Below are 12,763 nucleotides of genomic sequence, written 5' to 3'. Positions count from 1 at the left end.
TTTTTTTTTTTACTTTTGAAATTGTAAAAATGCAGAAACTTTTCTGTGAGGGGTAGGGTTAGGGGTAGGGGTGGGTTTAGGTTAAAAAGAGTATAACTATCTGTATATAAAAACAATATAAGTCTATGTAATGTCCCCATTTAGATAGATAAGTAAACGTGTGTGTGTGTGTAAAATAGTATATCAGTCTGGCGAGTAACCAAAAAATGTACTAGCCAATGGCGATTATATTGCCAAGGTGTGCGTAGAGGGTTGTGTGTGTGGAGGGAGGAGGCAGGACCTCAGGGCTCTGCTGCTTTGGGTTTTGGGCGTCGATTAGAAATGCTGACTCCCCATCACAGGATGTTTAGACTTAGGGTTAGGGTTAGCCCAAAACGGGATCTCCGGGAAGAGGCTAAGTCAGTACGGTCCTACAAAACTCTTTAGAACAAATGTATAATGTCAAACGCACACTGACACACATGGACACTATTCTTGTAGTTTTTTGTTTAGTGTAATATGATTCAAAATTATATTCTTAGCTTGTTCTGAGTTTGGATATTGATCAAATTCAAATAACAGCAACAGCAGATTCATCTTCCCATTAAAGCCCCAAATCATGCAGTTCCTTTTTTACTGCATAGCAAAAGTTAGCAATCTTTAAAGAACAAAATAAAACAAAACCCAATATACATATATTCATCTGCACACAAGTTAATAATAATCATTATATTTATTTAATACATACTATCGACAGTCCATGTTTGCCCCAGATTTAAGTACAGAGCTAATTTTCATCTGCAGTCCAAATAATAATAATAATAATAATAATAATAATAATAATAATAATAAAATGGAAAAATGTAAATATAAATTTAGAGAATAAGAGAATATCTAGCAACAGAGTTACATTTAATCTATAGTCCCTGAGTAGGATTAATAATAATAATATAAAATGTGAAAAATATACATTTTTGATGAGAGAATTCTAGCTACAGAGTTACATTTAATCTGTAGGTCCTGAGCAGGATAATAATAATAATAATAATAAAATTATGAAAAAACCCCACTAAAAATATAGATGTTTTTTTTTTTTTTACTTTTGAAATTGTAAAAATGCAGAAACTTTTCTGTGAGGGGTAGGGTTAGGGGTAGGGGTGGGTTTAGGTTAAAAAGAGTATAACTATCTGTATATAAAAACAATATAAGTCTATGTAATGTCCCCATTTAGATAGATAAGTAAACGTGTGTGTGTGTGTAAAATAGTATATCAGTCTGGCGAGTAACCAAAAAATGTACTAGCCAATGGCGATTATATTGCCAAGGTGTGCGTAGAGGGTTGTGTGTGTGGAGGGAGGAGGCAGGACCTCAGGGCTCTGCTGCTTTGGGTTTTGGGCGTCGATTAGAAATGCTGACTCCCCATCACAGGATGTTTAGACTTAGGGTTAGGGTTAGCCCAAAACGGGATCTCCGGGAAGAGGCTAAGTCAGTACGGTCCTACAAAACTCTTTAGAACAAATGTATAATGTCAAACGCACACTGACACACATGGACACTATTCTTGTAGTTTTTTGTTTAGTGTAATATGATTCAAAATTATATTCTTAGCTTGTTCTGAGTTTGGATATTGATCAAATTCAAATAACAGCAACAGCAGATTCATCTTCCCATTAAAGCCCCAAATCATGCAGTTCCTTTTTTACTGCATAGCAAAAGTTAGCAATCTTTAAAGAACAAAATAAAACAAAACCCAATATACATATATTCATCTGCACACAAGTTAATAATAATCATTATATTTATTTAATACATACTATCGACAGTCCATGTTTGCCCCAGATTTAAGTACAGAGCTAATTTTCATCTGCAGTCCAAATAATAATAATAATAATAATAATAATAATAATAATAATAATAAAATGGAAAAATGTAAATATAAATTTAGAGAATAAGAGAATATCTAGCAACAGAGTTACATTTAATCTATAGTCCCTGAGTAGGATTAATAATAATAATATAAAATGTGAAAAATATACATTTTTGATGAGAGAATTCTAGCTACAGAGTTACATTTAATCTGTAGGTCCTGAGCAGGATAATAATAATAATAATAATAAAATTATGAAAAAACCCCACTAAAAATATAGATGTTTGCTGAGAGAATATTAATACAGTACTGTGAAAATATCAGGATACTTTGATATAGATTTGGACCTGAACATGCATATGCCATTTAGCTCTGTATGTTTCCAATGTTCTGGCTCGTGGGTAACAGGGTGTGGGAAACAGAGGCATTTGTAGGTTTTAAGGAAGCCTCAGTGGCTGAGACCTAGTGTAACAACTTAAAGAGGAAGTAGACTAGAACAGCTAATGTGAAATATACAACATCAAACTCAACCACTGACCGGGAAGCTTCTGTTCTTTTAATACAGGAAGAATTACAATACAGATGAGCCTCTACAACTGGAAGCTGGAAGTAGCTCTGCTCATGCAGAAAAATAATAATGTAGTTTGACCCAAAGATTGACCACAAATGTTGTGTCCTTGCTGTGAATAACGGAGCAAGTGATATGATCATATCAGATGGGATGCACATATGTGATCTCCCTCAGACAGCTGCACACGCTGTGAGGTTAATCACAGTACCATGGGGCGTCATGCAATCACTAGTCAATGATCCTAAAAGTTTGGTTTAATTCTCTGTCCTGTGGAGGATGTGAGGAGCGAGAGCTTAAACCTTCTCTGAGTTTACAGTCTCATAAGAAGAGCAGGAAATTACAGCCTTGTTTACACACTGAATGAGGCATTCTGAGAGGTGGGGGGAGGAGGAAGTTGGGTAAGATGCCAGAAGTCAAGTCTGAAGATAACAGCGAGCAGCAGGCCGGCTTTACATCCTACAGCCACCCCGGGAGACATGTGGCATGAATCAGCCCTTCTGTGCTGACCAACAGGCTTCCTGGCACAGAGGATCCGACTCACTTCACCGAGACAGCGGGAGTATCATTTACCCTCGCTCTATCAAAAACACCCACATGTCACAATATTTGGTTACTGTTTAGGGAACCACTACCTTTGTGCAGCTGAATTGTTTCTGGCATTTTCAACAATGTGTTTGATGATTTTGTTGTATTATTTTAGGCAATAGTGCATGCTGGGTGAGATCAATAGCAATTTCATTACTGTCTCTATGGGGTTGGCTTGACTGTAACAATGTGTCCTAACCAGACGGGATGAGATAAAGAGAAAACAGCGAACTCCTCCATGTAAATCTGTTTTTATGATAACCAGCCATGACCGAGACAAGGGATAAGCAAAAGAGATGAGATGGGATTTTTTTCAGTTACTTCTATTCTATTTCTGCCAGGGTTGTGTGCCATTCAGAATTGAATTGAGGATAGCCATAGCCGTATTAGAAATACCCATATTTTATTGTATTTAATACATTTCACAATACAATTTTAGTGTTATTGTTAAAACTATTTAGTAGTTTTTGTTAATTGAAATAAAGCTGAAAAAAAAAAACATAATAAAAGATCATTTAAAATATTAATAAATATTACAATATTATATAAATAATACTAAAATAACACTACACACTTTTACTTTTATAGACCAAGGTTGAATAACATTAAATTTCCTAGATTACCTGTTGAATTTCACCAAATTATAATTCAGCTGATAAATTCCACTTCAAATTCCAATTCAACTTTCTATGAGGTGTCACCAATTAAATTAAACTCCAACTTATGAATAGAAAAATAGCCAATTCTTAAATTCTGAGTTTTGGCCAACCCTGATTTCTGCAGTGGCACACTGTGTTGCCCCACCCACTGTGAAATATTGTTTTAAAATACTACCATATATATGAAATATATTCTGATTGGCTGTTATTGTGTCACGTTGCACAGCAGTTTCTGTGTGGACTGACACATTTCTTGTTGTTGGAAACCTATTTATTCTTTCAGTAGCAGTGCAGAGAGTCACAGCTGTACCTGTTTGCGTGCCTGGCTGAGTCCATGCAGTCTCTGCTGTAGCTCGCTTCTGTAGTTTTGGGCTGCTTCAATGCTCTCCTTCGCCTCCTGCAGCAACGCCTCTGCCTCTATTGACATCCTTGTTGACCTCTGCCAAATCACAAATATCAAGGTAAAGTGTAGGAAAACATTCCCATTGATAGAGATAACTTTTACTTTGACTGGATTTATCATTTATGGGGTTAGAAAGCATTCGAGAGAAAGGCTGAAACCAAAACGCACCCATTTCAGAAAATGTCACGCTAACAAAGCTAAACTAATAATAACAAGAGCATGAAATTCCACACAGGCCAAAAAACAGAGTCTGTTCTTCATGCTCATAACAAATTTAACAGCAACTTTATGAAACCATCAGGCCATCGTTTCCACATCATGTGGATGTGAGGAAGCGTGTTTTGAATCATAACAACGCGTTCACAGCCTTATCTGTTGAAGTTTAGCACAAGAGAATGATACAGTTGTGTATAGTTATGACTAAAAGGCTCAGACACTATAACATTGAGAAACCACAGCCATGTCAACTGTTGTAGCAGTGCAAAAGTCACTGGAGTCGTGGAAATGAATCACTGGCCTGAAGACTACATGTATCAAAAACAAGACCTGATTTGTGCTATAAACTCATAGAACTAAATAGAAGCAGTGAGTCAAAGAGCAGCACAACAGTGTGAGCCACGGTTTTTCATAGAATGGCATCAGTCCGTGTGACACTCAACAAACTGCTGTGCCTGTTTGTGCTACTTTAGATAATAAATCTGTGAACAACCCAAAAATAATACATAGACGTTGTCATGCTTTGGTGTGGATGCGAATATATTTATTGTTATAGTTATTATTCTTGGTCTGAATAGGCCTTTAGGCTGGTAGATCACATTGCTGCTGTTGTTTATGCATTTAAGAAGTTAATTTTCTGATTCAGCAAACTCAGCTCATAATTTTGCAGATCATGGTAATATTAATAAGTTAACATTTTTGTTTACTTTTGTACAATAAACAAATCAGGTACTGTGTTGGGTCACCACTTGATGTAAAATCTGGATCTTGAAGCAAAAACATATTCGCACCAAAGCGTATTATGTTAATAAACAGCTCTCACGTCTTTACTGATCAGGCGATCTCCTTTAAGGCTAGCATGCTACAATGAAACCACTTCCATTAAAGATGAAATGAAAGCAACTGCACTTTTCTTACATGTGCCCATGTGGCTTAAATTCACAAGCATGACTGAACCTACCCATAGACACTACCCTGAACCAAAGCTACAACTCAACTTCTGTACAATAGTGCCTGTATAACACTGGTGTCATTGTGCAGGAGAGAACAGATGCCTTTTTGTTTATGCGTGTAAATGAACTCAAATACCGGACAGGTGGATCGGCAGCAAGTTATTCAGTTTACCCTTGTTTAACACAAAGGTGCTGACCTTAGTGCACAGAGTAGAGAATGAACCTATGTTTAACTCTCAAAAGCACCCTTTCATCTATACACCTATGTGAGAGAAAACTTAATTACAAAATGTGACCTGCACCAACAAGCCTGTGAGTTTCCACAAACATCTACCTTATGATCAATGCCCAAAAAAATGTTATGAGTTGCAACAGTGGCATATTTAGCACATTTTGACAATTCATGATCAAGGCAAAGGGAGGAGTTCTCCAAAATCACAGTCTAATCCTCTGATTTAGCAGCAGGGATCTCATCCAGACTGGGGTTAGTAATCTAGGCAAAGAGCATTAAGACAAGCAATTACATTATCTATTACTCTTGCAGAATCCTTTCCCACAAGTGAATCCATCAGGGAGTACAGCGGAGGACTGGCTAACTTTCACAGGGACACGAATGACCTAGAGTCAATGGCAAAAAAATAAAAAATCTGCTGCCAAAACACAATGTTGGGAATTCCAGTGTGAGATGTCTCTGATCTGAGGATCATGTGTCCTACTTCACAATCGGTGACCGTTCACTGATAAGGGCCACGGTTTAAAGGGCCCTTCTATTAAGATGAAGTAAATAAGATGCAGTTAAACAAACAGAAGTGTTTATAAACTATCAGAGGTCTTTTGCATTCTGCTGCCCACCAGCTTTACACACTTATGCTCTTACATAAAAACGTCCAATCCAAGCATAACAGGACAGCTATGTAAAGTGCAGTAATTCTCTTAAGGGCCATGATGATGCACCGTGCACACTCAACATGTTTATACATGTCCAAAAACGGTAGAAATGAAAGGCAGATGACAGAAGAGCAGCACACATAGTAAATATCAACATCAGCTATGAAAAACATCTCAAATGTTTAGCAATTATTTTCAAACTCAAAAAGCAGCAGTTCATGAGGCTCTTCTACTGTATGAGGATCGCCACACCAACACCAACACTCATCACTTTAACTCATCAGTTTTACAGTAAGCTCTTCAAACTGCTCCACCTATAAACCTGCTCACGAAAAGACAACATCTCTAACTTAGCAATGAAAAATAAACTGTAACAAAAACATATGCTATTATTAAGCGCTTTTTTCTGTATTACCTTAGGCGATCCTATCTTGTGTCATATTAACTTCTGCCGCGGAGTTCCGCCATTGACGCCCCGGCAACAGTAAAGAACTCGAAGCACGTATTTTCACTTTGATACAAACCTGTCATCCAATCAGATGCCGCAGTGCTGTGTTTTCTTCCTGTCTGCAGTCAGCTCCAGCCAATCAGATGATTAAACCTCTCTTGACCCCGCCCCATCGTTTGTTAAAAACCCAAAGCGCATGAAGGCGTCAGGTCTTTTGGCGTCAAACAACAAGCGAAGGTAACTTTGTGTTAATCGTAAAATGAGAGCGATTACCTTGCAGATGTTTACTATTTATGAACAGTATCAAAGGCCAAGACTTTCAGAACGAACATCTACAAACAACGTTGTCACAAAGCGGAATACTGTGGAATATGAGAGTAGACTGTTTAGTGCCTAGTTATTTTGTGTTATTTATTGCAAAATATACTATCTAGAGTTTCGTACGCAAACTTATCGTTTTAAAAAATATGTTTAAAATATTATTTATATATTTTCTATATTTAATATATTAATTTATAAGATTTGGAATCTTGTGATAAATTATATTGCCTACCTGACGTGAAAAGAGAGTATTATATAATTAAGAGACATCTATAATTAATAATTCATATGGGGGTTTCAGTGGCAGTTTAATGTTAGAGTAAAGTGTGTAATAATTTGCTGTGCTGGTGATTTTATTATTATTTTTTTGATTAGTTGGCTACAGTCAGGGTATGTGTTTACTATGCTGATGTTAAATGTGTTCACTGTTGTAGCACCAGAGGTTTAATAGCTGCTTTGTGTGGGCAATGAAAGCCAATTATACATACTCATACAGTGTTATTTTGTGATGACTCATGAAATGGATGGTATTTTATGATATTAAATTTTACAGCTTGAAGTACAAAGCCCTTCTATTACAGTATGTTTGCCTCTCAATTAAATTCTTATAGGGTTCAGAAGGAGCCGCGTATTTAATCATCTAATCAACCTATATATAAGCTGCTGCTTGGCTCACTTTAGCAACAGTCCTTCTGGCATTTCTCCTCCTCCCCACCTCCATCCCCACTCCTTTAAGATATTCTGCCCTATATACAGAAGCTATCTTCATCTATTTAGTAGTCTCATAGGCGGTAAATTGGAGCTTGAGTTGAGCTTCATCCTTGAGCCCTTCCTTTGCGTACAGCAAGCCAAATACCCTTTATCACTTATGAAGTAACATGAACATATGTATTCTTTAGGCAAATGTAAAATATCACTCCTGTGATATGCAGTTCACCTGTAGCCTGCATGACTAACAGTGCTTGATGCTGAGATATTTCTCCTAAATATTCTTCCTCTTGCAAAGCTGGCTGTGAAAAAAAAAAACGTAATTTATAGTTTAACACTTTATGTATTGAAATATTTATTGCACAAGAATATAGGAATTAAGCACTTATTATTTTACTTATTTAATATTATTGAAATTGTTGCTGAAAAATCTGTCTGCTAAAAGCTTTCAGAACTGTCAGAAAAGTGTGTGAGACTACATGAAATATGATATTCTCACGTTTCATTGGAGTTGAATACAGCGTCTTTAGAAAGGGTGGTAGCTACAAGAGGCCTGTCTCCACCCATTCATTCACTGCATTCTCTGCAAAGAAAAAAAAAACTGAATTGTAATGTACTCAGTGAACACTAGAGGTCTCCAAGTGTAATATGGCATCTTAGAACGGATTTTCTATTATGTAACACTGGATGGCGCTGGATCACAGTCAACAGATGTTGTACATGGTCAGTAATGTCTGGATGAAGGATGTGCAGGTATTAATGATGGTGATGATTAGGGCGAATCAATGACAGTTCATGTTAGAGTTAAAACACGAGTTTAACAGATCGGCTTTTCATATCATTAGTTTGTCATCTGTTTCTTAAATGTTTTCGCAAAGATTTCATATCTTGTGTTGTTGCTAATTGATTACTACTAAACCAGTGGTATGGGATCAGATTCCCGTCTAAAGTATTGCAGTCACGGATAAAAAAATAACAAGCGTGAAAACAGTTTAAAAACGCAAGTAAAAATATATTGCACAAGATTTAAAAACGAAAGCAAAGTTTTCAGTATAGCAAACAACGGTCACGGATAGAAAAATAATAAGCGTAAATGAGAAAAATTAATAACGCATTTAAAAAAATAATAAGCATGAATCAAAACTTTAAACACATTTAAAATCATATTGCACAAAATTTAAATATTAATATTTTTACTTGCGTTTTAAAATTTTAATTTAACGCTTGTTATTTTTTTTATCCGTGACTGCAATACTTTAGAGACGGGAATCTGATCCCATACAGTGTGCTACAGAACATTCTGGGATTGGATATTACTATTAATAATCAGACTGATTCAGATCAGAGCTACAAAGGATTTTGAGAGTTCACTTTTGAAGAAGAAACATTATATGGACTTGTTTAGAAGTTTTTTTTCTCAGTGTTTTTACACCATAAAATGACAAAGGGATAGTTCAGTTGTCAACATTTACTTTCTCTCACATCACCTATATGACTTTTGGTTTTGTGGAACATAAAATAAGATATTTTGAGAAATGTCTCTATTTTTTTTTTCTGAAGTGGTAAATTTAGTGTTAATTAGCCGTGAATAGAACATGACAGTCATGACTGGATTCTGCTCTGAAAGAGGGTCATTGTGCTTTGACTTGGATATAAGAATCTGAAAGAAACCCCATGTAGTAAGACAATAACTCTGACCAGGCATTCAGGGAACAGTTTTGTTTTGTAGGCTTCATGCAGCCAAGCTCTTTTTGTACCCTAATTTGTAATCTTCAGGCTCCTTCAAACTGAAGAACTAACAGCATTTGCTGGATTTAAGAGATAAGAAAAGCAAAACTGCAAGTGTTAATTTAGGTCCTTTTTTAAACTTGTAAGAAAAACCGAACCAAGGAAAATACCATAAATCAGTAGCATCCTAGACAGTGCAGGTCTGAAATGCTCAATCTTGCACTTGGAAATTAATCTTCCAGCATTCATGGAGATAAATTGGAAAAACATTTATTTGAACTAACTATTATGTATTTTATGTTAGTAGTTATTATTATTATTATTATTAGTAGTAGTAGTAGTAGTATTACAAGTAAGTAATCAAATAGTGACTAATACTTTTTAATATTTTCTAATAGTATCTAATATATTTTATTATTAACCAAATTATTAAATATCTACTCATTAGTGTAGTATTTATTCATTAGATACTACTTAATCCAATAGAGACTGTGAATTCATCACTAATAGTTTTTCATTGCATATTAATCATTATTCTTTTACTAATTCTTCCACATGTGACTGATTTGTTATAAGCATGTATTTATGAGAAAATAGTATTTATTGTTGTTGGTAACATTTCTTATGTAATTTGTTATTTGCTTTATGTACATGTAAATGGCTACTTTATAATTACATTTTGTTAATATTTGTTACTAGTGATAATTTACCAATGTTTGACAATGGATAGTTGCCACTGTTGCACTATTAGTAAGGAAGTAGGCTATTAGTGACTAATTCATTGCATAGGCTACTAGTGAGATTATTTACTAATTAAAAATAATTACTACTAGCATAAAAAATACAAGTTCGTTTCAAGGTCTAAAGTTAAACGGGTTTCTGTATAGTGCTCAGGTGAGTTATGTTTCTGATCTGGTGTCATCCACTTTTGGCCGGTGGGTACAAAACAAAAGTGCCAGCTACAGGACAAGGCTGTTTTCAGCAGCATATGTTATGATGTCCCATAGCATGTGGCTGTCAGCACTGGAATAGGGGGGTGTTCCTACACTTTGGGACCGCCCTCTGGATGAAGCGGAGCCATTTACCACAGCAATGTCAGCCCAATCCGAGGCTGGGGAAATGCACATTGCACGGTCCTTGTGTGGACCCATCGCAGCACTGAAAATAACGGTGCGAGTAGGCTACTACGGAGCGATGGCACCGCCGACTGATGCGTCTTCAGCACAGCCTCACGGATCCCAGGAAAAAACGCTCGTGGGAATTTAAAGAAACATTGATTTAGCATATTTGAATGCATCGCATCAACTCCGCTCACGCCACCAAAACGTGATTGGAGCTGATTTATCTGATGATGGTTTTCTAGAACAGACTGTTCAGTTTTGGCCATCACAACAGAGACTGAAGATCCGATCCATCACCGATGCGTTAATCGCAAGTCCGTCACAGTGGTGCTAATATTATCGTCTCGACATCGGAATAAGAAGAACATCTGTTGTGATTCATAGGAGCCAGCTGCACCAGCTCTATAGTATTCGAGCATCCTTCCGCCAGTGTCCTGCTCGGCTAAACACTGCCCCCTGTAATGATGGGGTGAACGAGCATGAGGTGCATCCACATCACTGCACTTTCACAATAGAAGAGAGGGGAACGAGCTGCCAGTGAGCTTCATCACTTGGCTTTGTGCCACCGAAGCAACACGTACATTTATGCTGTGAACTATGACAGCTTTTTGCCACTGAATATGTGTGAGGCTGCTCTGTGGGGAAAAAAACACTGACTGTGATATAATCTTGGAGTATTATGTCTTTTATAGTTGGTTATTTCAGGACATGGTTGATTATTGTAAGTCATTTCACTTATATTATGAAGAATATAGGTGTTTTGAGAGCTGCCTTTATGAAAATCTGTGTTGAGTTCATATATTCATGAAACGCAGTAGAGCTTTACAGACAAGTTAATGCATTCACACACAAAAACAATGCATCAGCTTCTTCAAACAGAGAGTGATACACCTTTGTGAAAGTGTTGGATGGATTTTATTTAAAGCTCTACCTCTGTATTGGAAACAAAAAGCTACCCAGAAGCCAATTAGTTCCCGTCACAGCAACTGCAGTCTCATGCTTGACAGTGATTGGTTGTGCTGGATGCTGTCTGGGCTCTGTAACAAAGTTTTGGTCAATCGACTGAAATCTGGCACCTGCATTTGTTTTGTAAAAAAATCCTATTATGATAAAACCAAAGCTTATTCGTTCAAGATAATATTGACTATAGCTTTGAACAATCAAGTGGCTGGTAGCAAGACCTTTTGGCTTTGAGAACATTTTGGTATATACTCTGGAAATTCTAATGATTCTTAAACATAGAAACATTGACAGAAGACGGCAGATAGTCGTTCCTTTATACATTTTAGTATTAATTTACAGTGTATTTCTAGCTGGTACTAGTACATTTATATTAGTACAGCATTTCATTTCCTTACAATTAAATGACCTCTTATTGAACAAGAGCAGAAAATATAGCAGCACTGTGCTGTAGAATTACAATTATTATCTCTGTATTCATTATAGTAATCGTCCATATTCTCTGTATTCATTATAGTAATCTTCCATTTCTCAATAACACATTTAAAGATTGATTCTAATAGTTTGGTGTCCTGTGCTGGTGCTTAGGTTCCCAGCATGCATTGTTGCATACTATTTGCTGGTTTATTTTGTTACTTGGTTGTAATGCTCAGTAATGTTCAGAGTTTTTAAATCTAAAATTGTTTGTTAATTGTGAGTTTTGTATGCTGTTATCCATGTGTGCACATGGTAGTGCATACTTCTGTACTCAGTATTTATGTACAATATTGCCACATTGCAAATGATGATCTATCTATCTATTTGTCTGTCTGTCTATCTGTCTATCTATCTGTCTGTCTGTCTGTCTCTCTGTCTCTGTCTCTGTCTGTCTGTCTTAAAATAGCATGTATCTTGTAAATATTGGCAGTATGATGAGGGGAGTTCAGAAAACATCATAAAACTTCCCCAAAAAGTGAAACGAAGCTGCTGGCCGAGCTCATATTTGCACTCACTGCCAGTCAATATTAAGACAGTGGCTTGGAGCCCTGTAGCTAATCCAAGTAATCATTACTTCCACTGCTTACTGTGATGATTGAATTATAGTGCAGATGGCTTTAAGTGAGTCGCAGAGAGAGAGAAAGAAAAGAGGAAAGTGTGCTTGGAGGGAAAGCAAGGGAAGCAGAAATAAGACACAGTGGAAAGACATCAGTTACTCTGACATAACTAAACTTTCACATCTCACTGGATGGTTGGCCACCTCTAGGGGATTTTAGTGGTGAGCATGACTCTCGTGCCGATGTCTCACATGGAGGTGTTTGTTTCTCAATGGGGTTGAACCTGTTTTTCTGTCCATTTATCTGCAGTACTGAGGTCTGC

At 36.5% G+C, this 12,763-nt stretch overlaps 2 protein-coding genes across 2 annotated transcripts in view; one reads left to right on the top strand and one right to left on the bottom strand.

Moving 5' to 3' along the window:
- Window positions 1–6,614, bottom strand: part of LOC107688102 (cytokine receptor-like factor 3) — a 16,453-nt gene extending 9,839 nt beyond the window's left edge. Inside the window, exons 1-2 of the mRNA XM_016485667.1 lie at window positions 6,537–6,614; window positions 3,972–4,100 (exon numbers count right to left, since the gene is read on the bottom strand). Coding sequence (XP_016341153.1) covers window positions 3,972–4,088 — 117 coding nt within the window. The 5' untranslated portion in view covers window positions 4,089–4,100; window positions 6,537–6,614. The remainder of the gene's footprint in view (window positions 1–3,971; window positions 4,101–6,536) is intronic.
- LOC107688141 (caskin-1-like) overlaps window positions 6,009–12,763 on the top strand; it is a 95,938-nt gene continuing 89,183 nt past the window's right edge. Inside the window, exons 1-2 of the mRNA XM_016485722.1 lie at window positions 6,009–6,013; window positions 6,772–6,806. Coding sequence (XP_016341208.1) covers window positions 6,009–6,013; window positions 6,772–6,806 — 40 coding nt within the window. The remainder of the gene's footprint in view (window positions 6,014–6,771; window positions 6,807–12,763) is intronic.

Source organism: Sinocyclocheilus anshuiensis, unplaced genomic scaffold, assembly GCF_001515605.1.
Source record: "Sinocyclocheilus anshuiensis isolate Anshui unplaced genomic scaffold, SAMN03320099.WGS_v1.1 scaffold249, whole genome shotgun sequence".
Taxonomy (NCBI): Eukaryota; Metazoa; Chordata; class Actinopteri; order Cypriniformes; family Cyprinidae; genus Sinocyclocheilus; species Sinocyclocheilus anshuiensis.
This window is presented reverse-complemented; position numbering and strand designations above follow the sequence as displayed.